General features: G+C 44.9%; 2 protein-coding genes across 7 annotated transcripts in view; one reads left to right on the top strand and one right to left on the bottom strand.

The window, feature by feature from the left end:
* The window catches only part of IFT46 (intraflagellar transport 46), an 87,796-nt gene extending 86,244 nt beyond the window's left edge, over positions 1–1,552 (top strand). For all 3 annotated transcript variants that reach the window (XM_073566489.1, XM_073566488.1, XM_073566487.1), the window contains exon 12: positions 1,185–1,552. In XM_073566489.1, the coding sequence (XP_073422590.1) occupies positions 1,185–1,280 (96 nt within the window). In that variant the 3' untranslated portion in view covers positions 1,281–1,552. The remainder of the gene's footprint in view (positions 1–1,184) is intronic.
* A 2,360-nt stretch (positions 1,553–3,912) lies between these two features.
* TMEM25 (transmembrane protein 25) overlaps positions 3,913–26,982 on the bottom strand; it is a 70,132-nt gene continuing 47,062 nt past the window's right edge. For all 4 annotated transcript variants that reach the window (XM_073566493.1, XM_073566492.1, XM_073566491.1 and 1 more), the window contains 3 exons: positions 19,772–19,872; positions 16,294–16,362; positions 3,913–7,499 (listed from right to left, as the gene is read on the bottom strand). In XM_073566493.1, coding sequence (XP_073422594.1) covers positions 7,426–7,499; positions 16,294–16,362; positions 19,772–19,872 — 244 coding nt within the window. In that variant the 3' untranslated portion in view covers positions 3,913–7,425. The remainder of the gene's footprint in view (positions 7,500–16,293; positions 16,363–19,771; positions 19,873–26,982) is intronic.

The raw sequence follows: 26,982 nt of genomic DNA, 5'->3' as shown, positions 1-26,982 counted from the left end.
TGTGGCCATAAAGTTCAATTTTGGTCTCATCACTCCAAATTACCTTCTTCCAGAAGTTTTGAGGCTTGTCTCTGTGCTGTTTTGTGTATTGTAGGTGAGATACTTTGTGGCTTTTGCGCAGAATGGCTTTCTTCTGTCTACTCGACCATGCAGCCCATTTTTCTTCAAGTGCTTCCTTATTAGTGCATCTTGAAACAGTCACACCGCTAGTTTTCAAAGAGTCCAGTATTTCATCTGATGTTATTTGTGGGTGTTTCTTTGCATCCCGAACAATTTTCCTGGCAGTTGTGGATGAAATTTTTGTTGGTCTACCTGACCATGGATTTGTTTTTACAGAGCCCCTGATTTTCCATATGTTAATCACAGATTGAATGCTGCTGACTGGCATTATCAATTCCTTGGATATCTTTTTGTATCCCTTTCCTGTTTTATACAGTTCAACTACCTTTTCCTGTAGATCCGTTGACAATTCTATTGCTTTCCACATGACTCACAATCCAGAAACGTCAGTGGCTGGATGAAAGATGCAAGAGTTTGTCTGGATCCCAGAAACTCACTCGGCTTTTATGCACACACTGATTACAAGCAAACAGGTCACAGGTGAGGATGTTACCTTTAGTAGCCATTCAAACCCATTTGTGTCAAGTTCTGTGCATGTTATCAGGCCCAAATCACCAGGGTATGTGAACTTTTGATCAGGGTCATTTGGATGTTTTGGGTTGTCATTATGATTTAAAAAAAGAAAACACAGGAGTTTGACAATAAATGGCTTCACCCAACCACGAACCATGAGTGGAGAAAAAGTTTTGGTGTTATCATATCACATTCTCTGAAAAAAGGCCAAGAAAGCAAACAACCTGGGTATGTAAACTTTTGAGCACAACAGTACATACATGAGCATTATTACTGCTCTGAAATATTGATCCTTATTTCTGCACAGCTCAGTACAGATTAGGCACCAAGGATCATTACCGCTGACATGCCAATCACAATTACCCCAGCGGAGCCTTTGTTAATACTGACATGAAAACACCAGTGTTAATGAACTGGGCCCAGAGAGTAAGAGTCCCCGCAGTGCTTCATCACTCGCTGTGTCTTTTCTGTAGTTCTTACCGTCTGTACATTAATGTATCCTTGTATCAGAATGCAGTAATATGGTACTGACAGCATATTGTTCTTGACAGCATTTTAAAGCTTTAGCAGAGGGAAAAAAGGAGCGAAGCTCATCTGGGAAGACGGCAACACCAAGTGCTGATACAGAAGGCATAAACTACAGCTGAAAGCATCGTCTGCCGGCCCTCGTCCAAATCATATACAGCCTGTACGTGGCACACGCCGCGGTGCGGTGTATTACTGTGTAGCTGGGGGCTGATGTACTGATAAAAACAAGCCTGGTCTATAATGTTTGAGATGATGCTTTACTGGATAACCATGAAGTAGAAGATGTGAAACAAGAATTGTAACTATCTGCGCGGTTTTGTATATATTCACATAGATTGTTGTGCAATGTAATATAATCCACATTTAATAAACATTTTTAGATAATTGATAAGACTTTTCATGCAAGTTTTAATTTCTAGTAGTTATTACATACAGTAACTGCAATGCTCTTCCTCGCCGCAAGTGTCACCGGGACTTTCTATGCAATCAAATCTTTTGAGATAGTCTGATTTAAAGCAGTTATGGTGTCTTCACATCCTTTCTGTAAAAAGGATGTCCCAAGAATAAGCAATCACCTCTTTTCCGCTTTGCTCCGTGGGGGTGTCACTGCTGCTGTCATGCTGATTGACAGCCAGATCGCTGCTGCATACCTGCAGGGTACTGGCGGTCAATCAGCATGACGTTGGCGGTCTCACCCATCAGCAGAGCAGCCTGGAAGAGGAAGAGCAGTTCTGTAGACATAAAACAGCAGAATCGCCGGCAGGATCGTTCTGTGATCGCTCTGAGCCTGCGCCATGTATAACAGGTAGGTATGTAATAACTACTTTCCTGTCCGTTCTGAATCCAATAGGGGAAAAAAGAGTCCCGGAAAGCCCCTTTAAAAGCTATTGCAGAGTTACCTATTGCAGATCCTCTTAGTGGAAATGTGTCCTTTACTACACCTGTGCAGTCACATCACTGGGTATATAGTGATGTCACACAAGTAATTAGTGATGTAACCATACAGGGGGTATAAAAAGAGAGAAAAGGTGACATCACAGCACAAATGACTGGAGGGACGGCCCAGGCGGTCTCTTGATCATGGTCATTATACGGTTGGAATAATAAATGCAGTAATGTTATAGTATGGGGACAGTGAACTCGTAGGAGATGGTTATTAATCGCCAGTAAACTGTGAGTGTAATGTCAGAGGACGGGGACCACAGTGATTCCACAGGTAATTTCCAGGGACCTCAGTGATGTCAGAGCACAGGCATCATAAAAGCCAGCCGTAATATAGTAATGCATACACTACCGAGCTATAATAATCATGTGCTTAGTTATGTCCATGTAGAGGTAAGAATGATGTGAATGCCATGCGTATAGCGGTATTCGGCTCACCTGCGTGGGGACCTTCAGGCTCTTATTTCCCTTTCCATGCCACACAGGACTGGACACGGTCGTCCTCTGTCCCTGTGCTTTACATGCAGGAGATCAACGCTTATGAGACATATTTTCCCTTCACTTCCATTGTAGTTTTAGAGATTTGAGCATTTACAAGAAGTTATAACAGTTATTCTTCAAGAAATGAGGATGCTTGACACCTTCTCCGACATCAACAGTGACACCTGGAGCACGGGGTCTGCTGACATCAGCAAGCTGACAAATAAGAAACACTATTGATGCCGTCTGTGTAGAGACCATGGACCAGCCGCCACATCTCCCACCATCAGACAGAACCCTGACAGAAGACCTGCTCGGCAACGGGATTGGGGTACCTTTTCGGATTGTCACGTGCAGAGGGAAGGTGCCTCCGTAGGGTAAAGGGGTGCCAGTGGCTTAGCCTGACAGCGTGAGCATGTCATTGATGAAAGTAGGTCACCAAACAATTACTTTTGTTTGTTTTCCAACATCTCTTGACCCTAACTTACTGCAGATTGGTGGGGGTCCAGGTCGTATGACCATGAAAAATCCACTCTAAAGCACCGACCTCTAGACGTATTGAGCCTGCACGCCGTTCTGTGTTCCTTGTCATGTAGGAGCTCCATGCATCAGCCGATTTTTGAGATAGCAGTGTGAGTATCAGGACCTGGCCCTTCATGGAACTGCAGAAGTTGAGACAAAGATGCTTACAAAAGAAATGCAGGGACCCTTTATATCCTGAATAGGTCATCAAGTTATCTTATCAATTTCAGATAGGTGGGGGTCCGACACCCTGAACCCCCATTAAGTAGCAGTTTCCTCCTCCCGATGGATGTAAATCGTGAACAGAGCTATATTGGCATAGCTATATTGGCTGTGCAGTGGATGTTCACTGCTGAAGTGAGTAGGAGCTGAGCTGTAGTACCCAGGAATGGCCACCACACAATGAATGGCGCTATACTATTTTGGCTGAATTCACTGCTTATATCTGTCCGCCGGCAGAGCTGAAAACAGCTGATCGGTCGAAGTGTCCAATGTCAGGCCATAAGAATACTATCTCAAGCAAAAAATATTGCCTCTAAGAAACTAATATGAAATGTCCAGTATGTCAGGGCAAATTAAGGTTATGAAATAGGCCACTGCCTTTGGGGAATGCCATTGCCATGAGTACTTAGTCTGCGGCACGTGGTGGTGAATATCGCAGTAATGTCCTATTCACACCAGGCTTATAATGTACATTTGGTGTGCATGTCAGGAAGGCTGCCTTCCTGCTTCATACCACTTCTGAAGATGGGGGTTCTTCTAATGCAGCATGTACATACAAAGTACAAAATAAAATTCACACAGGATGCAGCCACCTGCACGGTATAGTTTATTCTCTGTCTAGAACTATATATACAATTTCCCGTGAATTAAACATTGTACATAAATGTCTGACTATTGTCTCATGCACCCTGCTGACGCTTGCGCTCTATGTTCACGTTTCTGTAACACGTCTTGCAAGCTCTGCCTATAATACTCAGCAAGCGATGCATTGTGGTATTATTCCGGGCGTCCTGCCCCTCTCCTGAGTGCATAGGCTGAGGTGCAGGACATTTTTAGTATACATTTCTATCATTTTCTTCACAATAAAACCAACTGCGTAATATCATGTAGTCCGCCTTTGTGCCACCAAAATGGCAGGCCTTGTGAGGCCTGGACTCCACATCTAAGGTGTAGTGTGGGATCCTCACACCAATAGAAGCAGATCATCACAGGCAATGTATCATCAGACAATGATTCAGTTTTATGTTACGAGGAAAATGTTTAGAATTTTTGTTTAACTTTCAAAATTGTGTTTTTTAAATAACTAAAAAATCTTGTTATTTTCACACTGGCCAGTAAGACCCAATATTAGACTCTTATTTCCTCATCTTTTCAGTAGCCACATGGATACAGACAGCAATAGCCTGGGTGAGACTGCTTGGCTTAAATAGAGGTCAGTGTGAACGGAGTGATAGGAGGTGAGCTGTGACATCATCTAGTGTGAATGGTGGATCTTGTTTTATCTACTGTATGTAGAGGTGTTAGCAGTCATTATATAGGAGGAGGAGGTGAGCTGTGACATCACCTAGTGTGAATGGTGGATCCTTTGTTATCTACTGTATAGAGGGGTATCAGTCATTCTACAGGAGGAGGAGGAGGTGTGCTGTGACATCACCTATTGTGAATGCTGGATCCTTTGTTATCTACTGTATGTAGGGGTGTTATCAGTCATTATAATCCAGCCTTCATTGATGATAACTCTTGAAAAGTCATGTGTACCTACCAGGAAATATGAGTATAATATTGGGTTTTGTAGCCAGTGTGAAATTGCAAGATTTCTGATGTTTTCTTTTGTTATTTGATAGTATTATGGAAAATAAAAATATATTTAACAGAAAATTTTGATTTAAAGGAAACCTAACTTGAGATTCAAGCTGCAGAAACATAGGCAATGTGAATAAGACATGAGCTGAGTTATTGCAGCCATGTAGGTCTGGCTCATTAAACATAGTGGGGTTTCAAAGAGAACATACCTTGAAAACCCAGGTGGGTAATATTCTCTTGACAACTAGTCTGAAAGAGATCTGTGGCAGCTATTGCCGACAGGTCCCTAGCAGCTTCTCCCAGCCTTGCTCTTGTTGGAGACAGGTCCCTAGCAGCTTCTCCCAGCCTTGCTCTTGTTGGAGACAGGTCCCTAGCAGCTTCTCACCTCCCTGCTCCTGTCTGAGCTCCCAATCCTGCTCCTGTCTGAGGCATGTCCACTGCAGCTTCTCCCTGCCCTGCTTCTGTCCGGGATCGGTCCCATGTAGCTTCTCCCCGCCTTGCTCTTGTCTGAGACAGGGCCACCCCAGCTTCTTCCTGCCCTATTTCTGTCTGAGATCGGTCCCACATAGCTTTTCCCTGCCCTGCTCCTGTCTGAGGCAGGTCCACCGGAGCTTCTCCCTGCCCTGCTTCTGTCTGAGTTCGGTCCCATGTAGCTACTCCCCTGCCCGCTCCTGTCTGAGGCAGGTCCCCCGCAGCTTCTCCCCTGCCCGCTCCTGTCTGAGGCAGGTCCACCGGAGCTTCTCCCTGCCCTGCTTCTGTCTGAGTTCGGTCCCATGTAGCTACTCCCCTACCTGCTCCTGTCTGAGGCAGGTCCCCCGCAGCTTCTCCCCTGCCCGCTCCTGTCTGAGGCAGGTCCACCGGAGCTTCTCCCTGCCCTGCTTCTGTCTGAGTTCGGTCCCATGTAGCTACTCCCCTGTCCGCTCCTGTCTGAGGCAGGTCCCCCGCATCTCTCTCAGCCTGCTCACCTAGATTGACAATAACACAGTGTCTGACACCAGGTGCCTGTGATTTGGGCAGCATGAATCTTTTGACAGGTCCTCTTTAATCAGTAGATGATTTTCTGATTACACATTCTCTTCCCACAACCTACAGAGGCTTGAACATATTGAAATCTGGGAACTATAATCAACACTGTAAATTCTGTGTCATGTTCTTCATACCTTTTCTAAAATATTTTTGTAGTGTGACCTGGGAAACTAACTTGATAAATTGCACACTATACAATAGTATCCCGAAAAAAATGTTTGTCGATTACATTTTTTACAGTGTGGCACAGATGGTGATGGATGCCACAGTATGTCACCGGCCAGGATAGCTCTAGGGGACATAACTGTTCCTATCTGGAGAGTTACCATGCTTGGTCATTTAGGTGACAGGACTTCTCGAGGCCGTGCATGTGCTTGTGACGGGGGGAACGGGCTGTATGGGTGACATATCCCACCACACACACCATACTTTGCAAGGTCTTCCTGTGGAGGTATATGTCCAGGAGAACATTTCCTAGAACATCATGGTGTTCCCCAGACATCTATATGATGTACATGAAAATGTAATTAAGAAATGTGATCAGATCAGGCCAAGTATTTTTTATTGCTTCCGGATCCAGTTCTGGAGCTCATTGGCCTATTAAAGATGCTTTCATCATGGACAGGGAACAGCGTGGGCACCCAGGTCTGATTGGTCTTTGGTTATTGAGCAAATTGCAAATACCCTGTATGATTGAACACCTTTCTGTCATAGATGGCTTCCCATCATCCCCTATGGGTAGAGGATGACTTACTCGGTAGGGAATAACTTTGTAAATTCGATCAGATAATGTTGCTTTGAAATAGTCAGTGCACATAATTCTGCTAATATTCTGTAAGACTAAGGATATGTGCACGCTTTTTTTTCCCGTCAGATTCTACTCCAAAATTGGCCTGAAAAATCTCTACCTAAATGCTCAATCGAATATACATATGAATTTCTAACTAAAAACAACTTGCTGCTCATATGTTCGGTCTTTTAAAGTTTCCACAGTTGCCAAGCGGTTAAAATAAGTGAGCTGACTATTCTTCATACGTTTAGAAAGGTTCATAAGACACCTGGGAATCTTTTTGAGCATCGTGCCAGCGTTCTCCCTCTTGAAAAACTCGTCGGGTTCAGCCGCCAGAAAAAAAAGTCTGTCTTGGCAGAGGTCTTCCCTACAGACATCTACGGACACAGTACCGTAGTATTTTGGGTACTGAAAACAATATAAAAAGAAAAATGAAGCGAAGAGGCACCTATAGCAGCAATAGCTTACACAAAGCCAGCATTTTCTATGTGGTAAGCCTTTGGAATTACATTACTATGGGCTAGGTTTCATCGCTGTACTCAGCTCTGGGCCAGATTAGGAAATGCATTATCGAAGTGCACAGGAATAGATTTTAGGCTGGATGTTTGACACAATGGATTGTCCAATGTTTGGCGAAACATCCCACATAAGAAAGTTTCTCTAGCACTTGGAAGAAAGTCTGTTCATAGAACAGGTAATTACAGCCAGATTTCATCACTGCTTACACTTGATGCTTTATAGATGTATCCAACAAGGGGAAATCGATCAAACCCTGCAGAGATGAGAGAGAAAACAAGAAATGCCACTTATTCTAAAGGATTAAGAGGTTTTACCGGATTTCAATAAAGATTAAACAGGTTATGAAGGTTACAGACGTCTGTGCAAATGGGCCCGAGCCTGGACCACGATGCACAGACTGGCCGAAAGTCTCATAGTGTGACAGCTTCATATATGTGTAGAACGCTAATGTTCAGATCAGGAGAGCAACCGCCAGTCTGTGCATTGTAGTCTGTACTCGCACCCATTTATAGAGATGTCTGAAGCAGCCCTTATCTGTATGAAAACTACTGATATACCTTTAAAGTGCCCCTGTCAGCAGGATTGTGCTCAGTAACCCACAGACAGTGTCAGGTCGGCGCCGTTATACTGATTAATGATACCTGGTGATGAAATCTGTCTTGTGGTTGTTGTGTAATCTGTATTTGTAGTTTTCAGTTAATGAGATTCTCGTCCTTCGGTGTGGCCTGTGGCGGGGCTTTATGTGGTGCTCTGATTACATATTCTTCCTTATGGCTTATGATAGGCCCCTGATCCCTCACTGACCTGCCCCCTATTTTATATACTGAATACAATATTGTGGGGCTAGAAAAAAGAAATTTACATTCCACAAAATGGTATGGGTGCCTGTGCAATAGCGTTTATCTTTTAGTAGATGCTAGTGCACAAGCGTCACCCCCAAATTGTTGATATATGCTACTGCACAGGCGCAGCCGCAATTTTTTTTCCTCCAGCAAAGTGGCAACGGCAATTGCGCAGTAGCATCTATTGGCAAGCCATAGATACTACTGCGCATGCGCCGGCACCATTTTACTAGAGGAAAAAAAAATTGGCTGCAGCAAAACTGTGGCGGTGCTTGCGCAGTAGCATTTCTCGGCAAGATAGATAATACTGCGCCATTGGTGCCATTTTGCTGGATGTAAAAATAAATTCTAATCCAACAATATTATATACATTATGTAAAATAGGCAGGTCAGTGAAGGATCAGTGACCTATCATTAGCCATATAGATGCATGGCTTCCCTCAAGCATGAGAATCTCATTAACTGAAATCTACAAATACAGATTAAACACCAACCACAAGACAGATTTCATCAACCAAAGTATCATTTTATTCAGTGTAACAGCGCGGACCTGACAGTGTCTGTAGTTTACTTGGTAAAATCCTCTTTTAATTTGCCCCTGGCTGGACTGCACAATAGCACTGCTAAAAGCAGGAGATTCCACAAGAGGATTGTATCAGACGTTTCATTTAGAACCGGACTATGCAGTACTTGCTGTATAGATTCTTGTAGATCAAAATTAGGAAATGGTTGCACTCAATTGCATTAAGACATGTCAATGTGAAATACAAAAAGTGTGAATAGCGTAATGGCTTTTGAAATTTAGGAAAAAAACACATTCGATGCTTAACACTCAATTTTTCCAAAAAATGTGAGCCCATTCACCAATGTCAAGGTGATTTCATGGATCCCTGACCTAACTGCCTTATGTGAACACTTCCCTATGGCTAATAACTTGGCAAAGCCTGTATTTATAGGGAGGTAGGAACCAAATGTGATTGGATGTAATTAAAACCACAGCATGGTGAAGGGCGGAGTGCTCAGTCAGAAAGCTAGCATACAAATTACAGAAAACTGACAGCACATCAAGAACTAGTCTGAACAAGTGCATACCAAAAAACAGCTTACATATCAAAATGAGAAAATGTTTGCACTCAATTGCATTAAGGCATATCAATGTGAAATAAAAGAAGTGTGAATAGCGTAATGGCTTTTGAAATTTAGGAAAAACACATGAGATGCTTAGCACAAAACTTGGCCAAAAAATGTGAGCCCATTCACCAACGTCAAGGTAATCTCATTGAATGGGTCCCTGACCTAACTGCTTAGTGTGAACATTTACCTCTGGCTAATAACTTGGTAAAGCCTATATTTACAGGAAGGTCGTAACCAAATTTGATTGGGTGTAATTAAAACCACAGCTTGGTGAAGGGCGGAGTGCTCAGTCAGAAAGCTAGCATACAAATTACAGAAAACTGACGGCACATCTAGAACTAGTCTGAACAAGTGCATACCAAAAAACAGCTTACATATCTTACATCCAATTCATGAGATCACCTTGACGTTGGTGGATAGGCTCACATTTTTTGGCCAAACTTTGTGCTAAGTATCTCATGTTTTTTTCCTAAATTTCAAAAGCCATTACGCTATTCACACTTCTTGTATTTCGCATTGATATGCCTTAATGCAATTGAGTGCAACCATTTCCTTATTTTGATATGTAAGCTGTTTTTTTTGGTATGCACTTGTTCAGACTAGTTCTTGATGTGCCGGTGAGTTTTCTGTTATTTAGATTCTTGTAGAGTCTGTTTATGATGGCAGTGGGTGTGGACCCACTACCCCACAGGCCCGATTTACTCTGGAGAGGTGTGACTAAGGAACTACCTGGTTTTCACTAGAACCTCTGATGGAGAAGATAGGCTTGGCAGCAGGTAAGCACCAGGTGTCACTCCAGGGCAGACCCCGGACCTGCAGCAGCTGACCTATGGGTTAAAGCAGGAAAGCGGAGCACAAAGGGTCGAAAACAGAAGTGTAGCCAGATGGTCCAAGGTCAGGGCAGGCAGCACAGATTCACAATACAAGCCAAGGTCAGGAATGGAGAGGTCAGTCAGAACTTTCTATTGAGCTGGGCCAGTAACAGGGGAGACTAAGCAATATAACACACAAACTGAATGCTGAAGAAGGACAAGAACCTAAGTTCAGGCAGGGAACAGGAGGAGGAGCAACCTAATATATCCTCTGCTGGCACGGGATATGCTGGGAAGCCAAACCCTGCAGGACAAAGAAGGGATAAATTCCTGCAGGCTCTGGCCACGCTTTCATATAGCCAGATTGAGACAACAGGGAAATGCAGCAAAGTTGGAAGTACTGCATGAGGTATCTTAGCGCGGCAGCCTGACATGGGGAGGAGCCGAAAGCAGAGAGTAGCACAGCACTGGGAACGCGCCATGACAGTACCCCCCTAAGGGTCTTCCTTTACTTGGCCAGATCTATGGAGAAACCTTACTAAACCCCTTCCAGTCCACCAAATTGAAGGTGCTCCCCCGAATCTTCTTAGAAACCAGGATGTCCCTAACCTCGAAGATGTCTGAAGACATCAGGAACAGAGGTAGCAGAAGAAGAATGGGGCTTTGAGAAGTGATTCAGGGCCACCGGTTTTAGGAGCAAGACATGAAAGCATATATACCAAAACGTGAAACACAATCCAAAGAATGTCAATACCTCATGGAAATAAGCTCACTAGAGAAATGTCTAATCAATAATACAATATTTATTAGACAATACTATAAATGCATACAATAGATCATTACAATGATTGTGAGAGCTGATACACAGCATGAGACAGCATAACAAGAAGAATTGGGACTACCAGATAGGAGCAACACCACCCTGGGGTTCAATAAATGTAGGAGAAAAACAGTATAATAAAACTGATTTGCAAATAAACAAAAATTACAGTTGTGGCCAAAAGTATTGACACCCCTGCAATTCTGTCAGATAATACTCAGTTTCTTCCTGAAAAAGATTGCAAACACAAATTCTTTGGTATTATTATCTTCAGTTAATTTGTCTTAAATGAAAAAACACAAAAGAGAATGAAGCAAAAAGCAAAACATTGATCATTTCACACAAAACTCCAAAAATGGGCCAGACAAAAGTATTGGCACCCTCAGCCTAATACTTGGTTGCACAACCTTTAGCCAAAATAACTGCGACCAACCGCTTCCGGTAACCATCAATGAGTTTCTTACAATGCTCTGCTGGAATTTTAGACCATTCTTCTTTGGCAAACTGCTCCAGGTCCCTGATATTTGAAGGGTGCCTTCTCCAAACTGCCATTTTTAGCTCTCTCCACAGGTGTTCTATGGGATTCAGGTCTGGACTCATTGCTGGCCACCTTAGAAGTCTCCAGTGCTTTCTCTCAAACCATTTTCTAGTGCTTTTTGAAGTGTGTTTTGGGTCATTGTCCTGCTGGAAGACCCATGACCTCTGAGGTAGACCCAGCTTTCTCACACTGGGCCCTACATTATGCTGCAAAATTTGTTGGTAGTCTTCAGACTTCATAATGCCATGCACATGGTCAAGCAGTCCAGTGCCAGAGGCAGCAAAGCAACCCCAAAACATCAGGGAACCTCCGCCATGTTTGACTGTAGGGACCGTGTTCTTCTCTTTGAATGCCTCTTTTTTTCTCCTGTAAACTCTATGTTGATGCCTTTGCCCTAATAGCTCTACTTTTGTCTAATCTGACCAGAGAACATTCTTCCAAAACGTTTTAGGCTTTTTCAGGTAAGTTTTGGCAAACTCCAGCCTGGCTTTTTTATGTCTCGGGGTAAGAAGTGGGGTCTTCCTGGGTCTCCTACCATACAGTCCCTTTTCATTCAGACGCCGACGGATAGTACGGGTTGACACTGTTGTACCCTCGGACTACAGGGCAGCTTGAACTTGTTTGGATGTTAGTCGAGGTTCTTTATCCAACATCCGCACAATCTTGCGCTGAAATCTCTTGTCAATTTTTCTTTTCCGTCCACATCTAGGGAGGTTAGCCACAGTGCCATGGGCTTTAAACTTCTTGATGACACTGTGCACGGTAGACACAGGAACATTCAGGTCTTTGGAGATGGACTTGTAGCCTTGAGATTGCTCATGCTTCCTCACAATTTGGTTTCTCAAGTCCTCAGACAGTTCTTTGGTCTTCTTTCTTTTCTCCATGCTCAATGTGGTACACACAAGGACACAGGACAGAGGTTGAGTCAACTTTAATCCATGTCAACTGGTTGCAAGTGTGATTTAGTTATTGCCAACACCTGTTAGGTGCCACAGGTAAGTTACAGGTGCTGTTAATTACACAAATTAGAGAAGCATCACATGATTTTTCGAACAGTGCCAATACTTTTGTCCACCCTCTTTTTTATGTTTGGTGTGGAATTATATCCAATTTGCCTTTAGGACAATTCTTTTTGTGTTTTTTTCATTTAAGACAAATTAAATGAAGATAATAATACCAAAGAATTTGTGTTTGCAATCATTTTCAGGAAGAAACGGAGTATTATCTGACAGAATTGCAGGGGTGTCAATACTTTTGGCTACAACTGTATATATGACAAAAAAAAAGATCAGTAAATTGACACCCAGGCAACAGGATAAATATAGAGAGGTCTGTATAGTGACAAGATAATATAAGATTAGATGGATAAACAGTCATGCATATATACTAGTATATCTACCACACAAGAATCCTATATAGAGCGATAAGCTTATTCACATCTTGCAAGTGGTAACCTCAACTAGAGTACAAAAAAAAAGCTGCTGACGAAGCTGCTTTTGGCGAAACGCGCGTCAAGGCTGCTGAGTGGGACTCCTTAGGGGCACCTACCTTCATCCATTTAGATCATGTCTTCAGGTATACTTTCCCCTGACTTTTAGGGGTTTTTTTTTGTACTTTTGCTATTGGTTTATATAGAAGTGGTCTCATAGCTGCTACTGCGCATGCGCCGTCGGCGCCATCTCTCTCTAGAAAAAAATGTCCTACTCCAAGATGGAAGTCCAAATGAGCGGCTTACCTAAGTGACGAGTTTTGAAGAGCGTCTCTCCAGCCAACCGAAGGTGCTGGAGTTTCCCGGCCTCAATGAACACTAACGAATATAATACCCTTTGCCTCCACAGTACATGCACATACAGTATCTCGATACCTTCACAGTCGCTCTTGTAAATAAAGTCTAGCTCACGCTCGCTACCTGCATTGGCTCTATAGCAGAAGATGTGACTTGCGGCAGCAAGAGGTACTGGGAGGTTGAGGCCAGCCTGGGTGGTCTTCTGAAAAGAGAGGATTCTTGAGCTGGTTCCTGAGCCCACTAGTGTAAATGGAAATCAATCCTGGTGGTAGCCAGGTGTATAAGGGCATCCAAAGTAACTGGAAGATCTCTGCCTTCTAATTCATCCTTGATACGGCCAGACAAACCTTGCTAGAAGGTCGCCACCAGGGCTTCTTCATTATCAGCCAGCTTCACAGTGATGGTACAGAAGCGTAAGGTATACTGAGACACAGTGTCGACGCCTTGTCTAAGAGTTCGCACACACTTGCGTATAAATCAGACAAGTGCAATCCGATAAAAAAAAAAATCGGATTGCTTTCAGACCAAATATTATTTAATGAGTCAGTGCAAATCTGTATATTTTTTTCTCAGCTGTATTCAGCATGAGAAAAAAAATCGCAGCATGCTGCGATTCCACACTGAAGTCGGACTGTGCAGAAAAAATTGCATGCCATACAGACCATCAGTATGGCATCTGATTTTTAGAGATGCATTACATTCTGCAGCAGAGCAAACTTTAAATGCTCCTGTAAAAGATTAATAGATGCTGAGTAAAAAGTAAAAAAACGGATTGCATATGAACAGCCCACTGATGACAAATGAGAAAAATTGTCGCACTCTCGAGGATGAGAATGGGACCCATTTTTTTTTTATACACAGGTGTGAGTGAACCCTAAGGCCGGGGTCACACTGCATTATAGGCAGTCCGTTGACGGACTGCGTTACAACGCGGTATAACACGGTGTAACGTAGCCTGTTAACACCGCCATTGAGCCCCATTGTCGGGCGCATCGCGATGCATGCCGTAAAGCGCAACGCTTTCGCGATGTGCCGTCATTCGCTGATGGAGCCTCGGACGTGGCCTGCAGGAGTGGATGGGCCAGACAGAATGTGTTTAGGAGCCGGGTCAGTAACAAGGGAGTCGAGGCCAAATAACACACAGACTGATCGCTGGAGATGAACAGGAACCTCGGGTCAGGCAGGGAATGGTAGGAGAGGCAGACCAATATATCCCCTGCTGGCATGGGATAGGGGATAGACTGGGGAAGCCAAACCCTACAGGACACAGCAGGTTTAAATTCCCGCAATATCTGGTGGTGCCTCCCTATAGCCAGATGGAGACGACAGGGAAATGCAGCAGAGTTGGAAGTACTGCATGAGGTAACTGACATGGAGAGGAGCAGAGCAGTGAACTCAGTGAGTACCACTGCGCTGAGAATGCTTGCGAAAACCGACTTGACACTGTTTTTTGGGGAACCTTCTGGTTTATCTGCTATTACACCAGGAAACACAGTGGCTCAGTGGTTAGCAGTGCAGCCTTGCAGCGCTGGAGTCCTGGGTTCTAATCCCACCAAGGACAACATCTGTAAGGAGTTTGTATGTTCTCCCCGTGTTTGCGTGGGTTTCCTTCAGGTTCTCAGGTTTCCTCCCACATTCCAAACACATACTGATAGGGAATTTAGATTGTGAGCCCCATGGGGGACAGCGATGATAGTGTGTGTAAAGTGCTGTGGAATATGTTAGCGCTATATAAACATTATTATTATTACACCAGGACCAATATGTTACTTACAGTTCACATAATTTCCATGATTCCAGCAAACACCAGGATGCTCTTCTTGATAACTCAGACCTTTTAACTTTACAACACCTCCTGGTTGGCTTATGTTAGACCATTTTTTGGTACAATTTGATGCATTCTAAAGGGATTGTCCAGTCTCAGAATAGTTTGCAGTCATTCTATGTGACGGCAGACTGTCAAATTGTGGCAGCATGCGGTGTGCTTACTGTGACCATTCCCCTGTATTGCCCATGTGGATGGACAATCACATGACCACATACATGATTTGCATACTTGCGGTCACATGCCATCTAATCTCACCCTTTTCTCAATATTCTTCTATTTTGATTGCAGCCTTTTCTTCTGAGACAGGACATCCACTTTAAGACAAATTGGGTCTGTTGAAGCATAGCGGTGTCTAAAGCACTTAATAAATGTGAAATTAGACGGGCACCAGAATTTTGGTGCATTTTGAACTATATTTGCGTCCCATTGTCTCTTAGCACATCTGCCTATATGTCCCTCTATAACCTGTTGCAACGGGGTAACTACTATGAATTTGAGACACAGATATAGTAAGGCTATGTTCACACTGGGATTTAGACTTCTGTTTTTCTGCTTCGTTCTAGAAACTGTACCAGGTGGACATCGTCTACTGTAATGGAGTCCATTTGGCCTTTGTTCCATTGTCAGGTATTTATCGGACAAAATGGTGGAAATTGAGTGTGAAGCTAGCCTAACAGAAGCCAACATATGCTTTGTTGAGAGTCGGCTGCACATACGCAATAAAACAGTAAGAAAACAGGTGATTTTTACTTTAAGTGTCGCACTTTATTTCTTATATTTTGTAAGATGGCCACCAGACAGGTCCTAGAGGGGAGATATGCATCATCGAGGTTAGTAGCCTCAGTGATGTAAACCTGAAAAAGCAGACTGCAGCATGTATATTGCTGAGAGAGTTAATAGGGACGGGTTTATGAGCGGTCAAAGATGGGTGGGACTGGCTGCTCACATATACCCACCCCAGGGCCTAATACAGCAGATATAGGAAGTCCAGCTGTTATTAGTATGGTGTGTGCAAGGTGAAAAGACTTCACTTGTTTGCTGGGGGCAGAGTGAAGGTCTGACATTTACAGGCGCGAGCTTGTACTATATATGGACAGTTTATTCTCCATTTTGGTGCTCTTATACCTTTTGTACCCAGAGGAGGCTGTTTTTGTTTGTGAAGCTGAATGGTTTATGGATATTTCATAAACCGCACGTTTCTTTTGAACCAACGAATGGGACCGCTGTGTGCACCAGCGTCTACCTGAGAGTGGATCCCTTCCGATACAGATTTCCTTTCTTACTTACATGACTCCGTAGCTGTCCCGCTGGGCGCGGACACATCCTCCTGTGTTTCGCAGGCAGAGTTTCCGGACCCTGAGATACAGACAATATTAGATATAACAGAAGAGTCAAACATTTCTACTACAGTGTCTATGTTCACTTCCATAGTAAAAGAGAACCATCCTTGAAAGATGTAAGAAATAAAAAATTAGGAGAACAAAACCAGGCAGCATGATATTATCAGAGGCGAACAGTGCCAATTGGCACACAATAACTAGAAAAGCTGCTCAAGCTCCATACAAGCACAAAAATAGGAGAACAGCGGAGCATATAAAATAGCAAAAAGTTTATTATCATCATGTCAATAACATCATATTAAATAGTAGAAAAATTAGTACAAAAATACATCATAATGGATACACAAAAGGACAGGAGGAAAATGAGGGTAGGTGTCTCAAAGCTAAGCGTCAGCACAAATAGTACAAACAGTAAGGCACATATAAACCCCCTCAAAAAATAGATAAAGTGCGAATAGCCCTGACAAAAATCACAGGATATACATGCGGTATCATGGATAGGGGTAAACTGGCCTCTGTGGTAAAGGAGACACTATGCTAGATAAGAGAACCATGAAAAAATGCCCCAGAGCATTGGTGTGCCAAACCAACCACAAGTAAAGAACGGAAGTGTCATGGCTTAGATCAATCAAAATCTGTTATCCCCGGACCCCATGTCAGCATCTCACAGTTTCTGGAACGGCAAACTTAGACTGGGCACATCCTCATTAGCAAAGAGGTGCTAATCAATGTAAGGGGAGATTATTGCCCTTAAACTAGACCCAACATCTTCCATTTAGACCTCACATTGCACAAATAAGCAATATTTTCCACGCCATTTCTACAATAAGCAGATATCAAAACTATGCATGATATATTTATGTTTGGGAAACCTAGTGGTTTCTGCTGCTCCAAAGTCAATGTTTTTTACTGGAATGAATATCAGCCCAAATGATGGAGATATCATAGGCATGTTTGGTGAGTAAGATGGTAAGAATATGCTGAGAAACACGGAAGTCATAGTATTCCACTAGGACAGGGTTCCCCAACTCCAGTCCTCAAGGCCCACCAACAGATCATATTTTCAGGATTTCCTTAGTATTGCCCAGGTGCTATTTACTTCACCTGTGCAATACAATAGAAATCCTGAAAACATGATCTGTTAGTGGGCCTTGAGGACTGGAGTTGGGGAACCCTGCACTAGGAGGAACCTGTGGGAAGTAGAATTAGATCCTAAACTGGGTCATTCTTTGCAAATGATTAGTCATTCTCCTCTTGCCTCAGTAAAGGGAGTGGTGACTGGTGAGGTGTTTGGATAAGACCCTATATACCACCTAATAAAGAGAAATTCAAGGTCAGTGCATAGATGAAGCAACATAAGACGGCACTGTACCATAAGACGCACCCTAAATTTTGTGGAGGAAGATAGGAATTTTTTTTTAATTTTTATTTTAAAATGCCTGAATTTAGCAGCTTACCGGGGTCACAAAATGCAGGGTTGCTGCTGCAGGAAGCTGGCGGCGGCAGGAGTGAGACGATGCTAATCACTGCACAGGACCCAAAGCCTCACACCGCCGGGACACCCGCACTTCCCAGCCCAGGACCTACAGCATGGCCCTACTGTCGTCGACGGCTTCTAGCAGCAGCAACCCTGCCTCCTGTAAACCCATTCCACCGCCCCCCACCCTGCCCCGGTAAGCTATATTTGGACTATAAGACGCACCCGTAGTTTCCACCGAAACTTTGGGGGAAAAAAGTGCGTCTTACAGTCCAAAAAATACGGTATGTCCAAATTTTTGCAAAGTCTCTTCCACAAAGGTGCACTCACTGACTTAATCGTAAGAAGTTTCTTTATTTATCCCTTTTATTTATCATTTTGTAAACACTGCACCTTTGTTTCTTTTTTTAAATTTAATATGTTTGTTCTTTGCTGCTCTAAACGTACCCACAACCCTAAAAAAAGAGGGAAAGTTTACTCTGGTTGTAATACCCTTTGGTTGCTACAGAGCAAAAAGAGTATCTGTCAGGGGTGCTTGGGAAAGCTGGATGGCGTATGTGCTAATGAGTTACCAGTGCAGGTGTTGAATATGAAACCCCACTTTTTTTTATGTTTCTACAAATTGTCTGACTAGAGGTTTGCCGACCAATCCTGATACCACAGACAGCAGTAACTGAGACTTTAATAATTATGTAAGGGGGTGAAGCACCGAAGGAGCCGAGGGGGAGTTGCTTTCCCAGCTCCGTGCCCGGAACCATTGAGCAGGGCGTTAGGTTCCCCGGGGGGCACTTTAGGAGACTGCACTGAAGCCAGGAACAGGAAGAGGGGAGGACTGGGAGCGGGAAAACTGCGCGCACTTTCCTCAGAGCAGCACAGAGACCTGAGAGGAGAGGACGCTGACGCAGGAGGGGAGAGTACACGGGTACAGCCGTTGGAGTCAGAGAGACCACGGGCACAGGCCGTGGTCAGTGAGTACGTGAAGCCTGGTACTGCACTGTCAGGAAGGTTGCTGACTCCCCTCCTTGATAAGACTCCACTCCACTCCACAGAGAAACTGTGTACCGCGACCAGACGCTTCCCCGCAGAGAGACCGGGTTAACTGCTGAGACGCTCCCCTGTGACCAAGGGGCATTCAGTAACGGGACAGTGACCTGTACAGAGAGACTGTGTTATGTACAGGGTTGCGGTGACTGGTGTGTTAAGGCAGAGCCCCTGAGCTCGCTGGGAGAACACCACTGCCAAAGCAGAGAGAAGGACTTGGAGCAAAGGGGAATATTGTCAGCCTCAGACCCCTTTTGGCTCCTGCGTTAACCCCTCATACTCCAGCTGGACTACATTAAGGGCCCCGGAGACAGAGGACAGCAAGCACCGCTGGTGCCTCGGTGCCAACGGTGGACAAGAGTGATCCCTTCAAGCAAGACCCCTGAGGACTCCTAAGTTTGTCTTATAGGAAAATAACTTTTATACTGTTTGCATACCGTATATTCCTGTCTGTTGTTGATATAACCTGTTCCCATCATATTCACTTCTATACTGTCTGTTTTACCAGTATTATTTCCTGTAAATAAACCTCCCCTTTTACTGTTGGTCCGCCTGCTCCGTGGTGACATATACCTCTCCTGCACGTTATTACATTTACACACCTAGAATAGTATTGTTACCTGCAAGATCATTGCATCATCACACTCTACTGTAGTAGTGGATATCTCTACACTCTATGAGGCCAGTTGTTTTTATCTTTTTATAGATTTTATATCTACCCTATGCATAATACTCCAACCCTTTACTGAGTCATAGTGTAGGGCTTGTAAGGGTTGACTTACGGGCTCATTTGCTTCATTATGGGGACTTTTTTTCTTCCTACTGTTTAGAAGATGCTTGTAATATAGAATTTATAAGACAAATTACTGGATTGTATCATTGAACGAAACTAGACATTGGTACTTACTTTTTGTCTGAGGTCGAAGGTCATTGAGTTGCAAGTTGGATGGCAATGACATGTGCTCCCGGGGCAGGCAGCTGTTATTAAGCTTCATGTTATTAGAAGTGCTGTAAAATATATAAAGAAAGACTATTGATAATCTAAAAGTTTGCTCTCCACTAACAACAGTAATAAAGAGATGAAGCTTTGTGTGATTATTATCCCCATCATAGGAAGAGCCGTCTATAACTACATACGTATGCTGTAATTATATATCTATACCGCATACAGAGACCTGAATATATATATAATAATAATCTTTATTTATATAGCGCCAACATATTCCGCAGCGCTTTACAGTTTAACAGTTTCAAAACACAAGTCATAAGTAACAACGTTAACAATACCATTTACATCAGCATGGTCTGCGTGCTAGATGACCTGCACGGGTAACTGACCATACCACCAGGCATAGGAGTCATTATCTTGCGTGGGCCAGGGTGCATCTATGTTGGACGAAGGGACCAATGGGCCTCAGTGCTGTTCCCTCAAGATATTGGATTCACATTGAACATAAATGATGGCCGCCAATGATGTTGGAGAAGTTAAGGAGAGCGCTATGCATCAGTCACTTGTCACCAGATGAGCCTTTGGTGGTGGTAATGTTAGTGTGGGCAGCTGTGCCTAGTCAATACAGAACTGCTCTACACTTTGTGACAAGCCCCTAATACTTGAATAACATCATTAAACCAGTCATTGTAACTCTGCATGAACAACACAGGCCTAGTCTCATCATGGATGAAAATGCTCCAGCTCATCGAGGTCACATCGATGGAGACTGGGGTACCTCAAATGGAGTGGCCTGCACTTTGTACAGACCTGAATGCCTTAGAAAAAAGCAAATACAACATATATCAGCCCCGCCCGGGACGGAAACAGAAGAGCTGAAATAATGAGCCAACTGCTCGGCTGGGAATTCCAACTCTTGTTGGAAAAGGTGCACGCAGGAGACATTGGATGACACAACGCAGTGACGTCATTGTACTGTTACGCACCCAGTGCTTCTCTTCATAGAAGAGAAGATGGTGGATGGGAGCCTGGACTAGGTAATTATAAGAATTTAGAAAAAAAGCTTATATTACTCGGCCATGAAATGTGGGGCTGTGCAGAGAGGAGTAAATGGAAGCTCGGCTGATAGCCAAGTCACAATTGAAGAAACCTTGTCATAAGCCACTGCTGACGAGCTTCCATTCTCAATACTGGCTGTCGACAAGGAGGAGGAAGCATTTCCTGAAGCCAATATCCCTGAGTTGGAGGTGTCCAGGGAAAACTTTAAAACTGCCCAACTGATGAACTTTGATTAAAAAAAATATTTGGGAAAAAGTAAGGGTGCTAAATGTTGTTCCCTGGAAACCGGTATTTGGGGTCCAAGTTTGACTAAGCATAATGATCGGTTATGTCAAGGGACCAAGGTAACAGGCCAAGCAAAAGAGCGTCTCCTCAAGGCATGATCATGGGGGTATAGTCTGTGGGGATTCTGGTGAAATAATTTAAACCTGTGGATCAGGCGCGGGTACTGGTGCCCACCATGGGGAACAAATTACTCACCAAGTGGCAAGGACCCTATTAAGTGATGGAAAAGGTTGGTGAGGGCCATTATAAAGTTTACCAACCAACGAAAAGGAAGCCCCAACAGGTATGTCCTATTGCTTGGTCAAGTCTTGGTGGGATGGAGCTCATAATTGGTTGTGTGAAGATGCCAAGTTCCTGGCTTTGGGCAGAGGGGGAGAGTATGTAAACAAGCATATGGCAGAAACCTGGATAGGAGGTGCTGAGTGAGTTAAAAGAGACAAGATATGGGTCCAAAGGGGTGGAACTAGTCATTCCCACCTTACAAACCAGGAGGTACAGCTAGGTTAAAAGGGCAGCTGATGTGCTCATTCCTTGTCTGGGACAACAGGTGCAAACACCTCTGGTATTTGGGTCTATGTATACAAGGTGGGGGATCTGTGTAAGTTGCTTAAAGGGAATCTGTCACCCTATTTTTCAACTATCAGCTGCCGGCACCGACATCAGGGGCTTATCTACAGCATCCTGCGCACTGCAGGACTCTTCTCTGCCCTGAACAGGGCAGAGCAGTGCGCCTGCGCAGAAGCCGCGACGGGAAGGAAAGAACAAGACGTCACCATTAGAAGAAGGGAGGCGCCGGACCGCGACACCCATCGGACCCGAACCGGACCAGGACCACCCCTGGGTGAGTATAATCTAACTCTTTTTTCTTATCTTTCAGGTTACATCAGGGGGCTTATCTACAGCATTACAGAATGCTGTAGATAAGCCCCTGATGTCAGTGCCGGTAAAATAGGGTGACAGATTCCCTTTAAACTATGCAAGAGGCTAAGTGTTGGACTTTGAATATTGAGCAGCTGAACTGCTATGTTACTTCTGTATGGACTCTTTGTTTTGTTATTACTTTCTGCTGCAAGTTTATAGACTTTCCTGTTTAGAAACTGCGAGCTTATGCGAACTTTGCAAACTATCAACGGGCTAAATCCCTACACTACCCATAGCCTTCATACACAATTTCTATTTACATCTGTTTATTACAGAAGCCACTACACAGTGCCGGAAAAATCGTATGATGGACATTTTATTTTGCTGAGAGTAAAAAAAGAACTGCATACAACAATGACAGAATTTGCAACAGAAATCCTGAATGAGACCTCCAATGCAAATGTAAGCAAAACTTTAATAAGAGGAGGTGCCTGATGACTTGAAAATCCCTTCTGAGTTTAGACGTAAGCCATTTTTTATTGTTAAAAATTGTTTTGATCCCACTATACCCAATGTCGAATCACAAAGATGATATCGTGGGTGCATATCAAGTATGATGAAATCACAGCATCATAGAGAAAATGCATAAATGCAAATATCTATAATTATGCCTCAGATATTCTAAACAGGAAACTAAAATAAATCTGTATTCCTCTGAATACAGACACCCAGACTCAGTCTACTATGTCTGAGTGTCCGCCTTCAGTAGGCATACTGTATATGCCCAAAAATATGTATGACAGAGCACGTTCACTCTGTCGGCACCATTAAAGTCTATGGCCCCATTGACGCATACGCCCAAATCCTGTTTTGCGGTGAAGTTCAGACGTAAGCCCCATCGGGCACAACAAACGGGTATCAAAACACAGTGTGAAAGCACCCTAAGGTTTATGTGTGTGAGGCAGTGAGGGGATCATATGTGAGGGTCTATATGTATCCCCCAGGATATGGACGGAGTCCATTAGACCTGCTGGATTGCCTTGTATTCACAGCAGGACGCCTGTGAGTCACAAGGCAAAGTAAAAGTAAGTGTGGACCTGGTCAAGCTACTTGGCCAAGGAAATGTTCAGGAAAACCTGCTAAGGGATTTTATTTTTGAAGCGAATTACAGGATAGTAGAGGGGTGGTCCGCTTCCTCCAAGCCGGGTCTTACAAGTGGCTTATAGCCACAGATTCCAGCTAAAAACCCTGCAATATAGGGTTTGGGTGTGTCAGTGTTTGTTTGCAAGTAGCAGAGCAGGTGGCTCTGCAACGTCCAGCTTGTGTGAGGTAACACAGAGCCAAGAGCAGCGAACGCCTGGCACTCTGCATCACGGTGGTGCAGTTGCCCTCGGCAACCGGTCTCGTGTACAGACTGTTGTGACGACAGGCTGAGATCTGGAGGATACCGTGTGCTGTGCACTGTGTGAGTTGTTTGGACATTAAACATGTTTGCCGCAAACTTTCCTGTAGTCCCTGCCTATCTGTCACACTGCAACAAACCCGCTGCACTTCATTTAGTGGAGAATGCGGGCAGTGTGAATTGAGGCATACCCCAATGCCAGCTGCATGTCTGTCATTAGGCCTGCCACGCTGCAACCCAGGCCTGTGGACAAAATGGAGGAAATCCTGAGGCAGCTGGTCCTCACACAGCAACAATAGCAACAGACCAAAAACCTGTTGCTGCAGCAAATTGCAGCCCTGCGGGAGACACCTCCTGCACCGACCCGGAACCTCGCGAGGCCCGAGTCAAGGTTTGCTCCGCTTTGAAAAAACTGAGCCCGGAAGACGACATGGAAGCGTTCCTCACCGTCCATGATTGCATGGCAGAGTGGGAGAACCTGTCAACTTCTCAGTGGGCATAAGTGATGGCTCTGCTCCTTAGGGGTGACGCGCTAAAGGCCTACTTTTATCTCAGTTGGGAGGACGCTCAGGACCACGCCAAGCTAAAAGGTGAGATCCTTGCCCGACTGGGGGATAATACCTACATGAGAGCGCAACGGGTGTTTTCATGGACTTTTGTGGAGGCCCAGCCCGCCTGGTATCAGGTGTATGACTTACTGCAGCTTGTGAAAAGGTGGCTCCAACCTGAGACTTTGACTCCAGCCCAGATGGTGGAGAGGGTGGTGGTCGAACGGCTGATGAGAGCTCAGCCATACAGTGTTGGGTGGGGCAAGGGGACCTTGGCACTCTGGACCAGGTGGTGGGACTGATTGAGCGGTACACGGCCACTCAGGACTTTATACGGGACACGGCTCCACTACGGCTGTCACGTCAGGCCCCACCAACCCAGGAGCCTGGAAAAAGTCCACAACCCTCTACTGGGGCCAAGCAGGACCAAGCCCGTACAGAGGGGGTACCCTGAAGAGTGACAGTAGACCTGTGTCCCCTAAGTCGGTCCCAAGGTTCAGTCGCGCCGCAGCTATCAAATGTTGGCGGTGCCTGGGTCCCAGACATGTGGCTGCCAACTGCTCCCTGACAGCTGTACCCCTGGACTGTGGGTATTCTCGTCATATGTCTATGTATGCCCAGCCAGTCTGCACCGCCACTATAGGCACTGCCGGCAGCGAACCACAACTGTGCCAGATACTCGTCAACGGGTACCAATGGGAGGCTCTCTTAGACTCGGGGAGCTTAGTAATGCTGGTCCAAGGGTCTCTTCTTGCCGGGGACAACCCCAATGGATGGAAAGTGGGTGTGGTGTGTATACATGGGGAACTCCGAGAGTACTCGACTGCGGAGGTTACGTTTTCCACACCATGTGGAGAAATAAAACATGTGGTGGGAGTGGTCATGACCCTTCCCTATGGGACTGTGTTGGGAAGAGACTTGCCCCTGTCCTGGTCTTTGTGGAAGACCACGGTTAGCCCTACCAGGGTAAATGTTATTCCAGGCGCAGAATCCAAAGATACAAAGTCATGGATACCTGCCGTAGGGGTCGCTAACCTAGGGACAGAGTGCAACTCCGATAGGTTTCCCCTAAATGTATTGGCAGGTGAGGTGGAGGAGGACCCACCGATCCTTGAGCTGAAATTGTCCCCTGGTAAGTTTGGGACAGCTCAGCTCCCGGATCCCACTCTGACCAGGGCACGGGAAAGAGTAATCAAGGTAAATCGGGTAGCTCAGCAATTTGGTGCAGCGACGGTGTTCCCACATATGGTGATAAACCAGGTGTTATTATACAGGGTTGCTAAAATCTGGGATGAGGTGGTAGAACAACTGGTAGTGCCCCAATCCTACTGTTGGGCGGTGCTCGACATGGCTCACACCCATATGCTGGGAGGGCATAAGGAGGCTAAAAAGATGCAGGAGCACATATTGCGGCTTTTTTTTGGCCTGGGGTCTACGTTGAGGTCCAGAGATACTGTGATACGTGTCCGGAGTGCCAACTAACCTCACCCACCATGAACTACTGGAGTCCATTGGTGCCTCTGCCCATTATAGAGGTACCTTTTGAGAGGTTTGCTATGGATCTGATAGGGCCAATAATAAAATCCGCCCAAGGCCACCAACACGTATTAGTAGTCGTAGACTACGCCACACGGTACCCGGAGGCACCTGGTACCCGGAAGCCATTCTGCTTTGGCACACCTCTGCTAAGCTTATCGCCTGGGAGTTGTTTACCATTGGGCTAACAATGGAGATCCTCACTGATCAAGGGAATCCTTTCATGTCCAAGGTGATGAAGGAACTTTGCAGGCTTCTCAAGATAAAGCAGTTGCATACGTCGGTGTACCACCCTCAGACCGACAGACTAGTAGAGTGCTTCAACAAAACCCTCAAATCCATGTTGAAGAAGGTAGTCTCCAAGGATGGAAGGGATTGGGACATGTTGTTGTCCTACTTGATGTTCATCATTCTTGAGTTACCGCAGGCTTCCACGGGATTTAGACCCTTTGAGCTACTGTATGGCAGGCATCCTAGGGGTCTGCTGGATGTAGCCGAAGAGACGGGGGAGCAGGAACGTACGCCATATAAAAGTGTCATTGACCACGTGGCCAATATGCAGGACCGAATGGCAGCGGTCATGCTTATTGTAAAAGAGCATTTGGTGAATAATCAGTATATAACAAAAAGGCCACGGACCACTCCTTTAAAGCAGGAGATAGGGTGTTGGTTTTGATGCCCACCACCAAAAGCAAGCCTATGGCCAAGTGGCAAGGGACGTATGAAGTTTGGGAATGAGTGGGGGAAGTAAACTACCGAGTTTACCAGCCCAGGAAAAGGAAACCCGAACAGTTGTATCACGTTAATTTGTTGAAATCGTGGAAGGACTGTATGCTTACATGTCATCTGGGGACCCTCCGATGTTGGTCCAGACGGAGGCCGAGGGAGAGGTACAGATAGAAGACACCCTCTCGAAACAGCCACTGCGAGAGGTGCGGAAATTGGTACAGGAGAATATGGATGTATTCTCAGGATTACCCGATCGTACATCTGTCATCCAGCATAACATTATCACCGAGCCACACGTAAGAGTATGAATGAAACCGTACCGTGTGCCCAAGGCCCGGAGACAAGCCAACGCAAGTGAGGTAAAACAAATGCTCCAACTGGGAGTAATCGAGGAATCCCAGAGTGAGTGGGCTAGCCCAATTGTGCTAATCCCGAAGCCGGACAGATCATTACAATTCTGTAATGATTTCCGTAAATTAAAAGAGGTGTCGAAGTTCGACCTGTACCCAATGCCCCGGGTGGATGAGCTGATCGATCAACTGGGTCAGACCCAGTACTTTACCAAGCACAAGCTGACCAAGGGTTATTGGCAGGTGCCTCTTACGGAGTCAGCAAAACAAAAGACCGCATTTATAACACCCGAGGGCTTGTACCACTATGTCGTCCTGCCCTTCGGACTACAAGGGGCCCCAGCCAAGTTCCAGAGACTGATGGACATAGTGTTGGAACTCCATCGGAAGTATGCATCA

The sequence above is a fragment of the Dendrobates tinctorius genome, unplaced genomic scaffold, assembly GCF_039654945.1.
Source record: "Dendrobates tinctorius isolate UK_male_01 unplaced genomic scaffold, ASM3965494v1 ptg000018l, whole genome shotgun sequence".
In the NCBI taxonomy this organism is placed as follows: domain Eukaryota; kingdom Metazoa; phylum Chordata; class Amphibia; order Anura; family Dendrobatidae; genus Dendrobates; species Dendrobates tinctorius.
The sequence above is the reverse complement of the archived record's forward strand: the minus strand, read 5'-3'. Positions and strand labels throughout refer to the sequence as shown.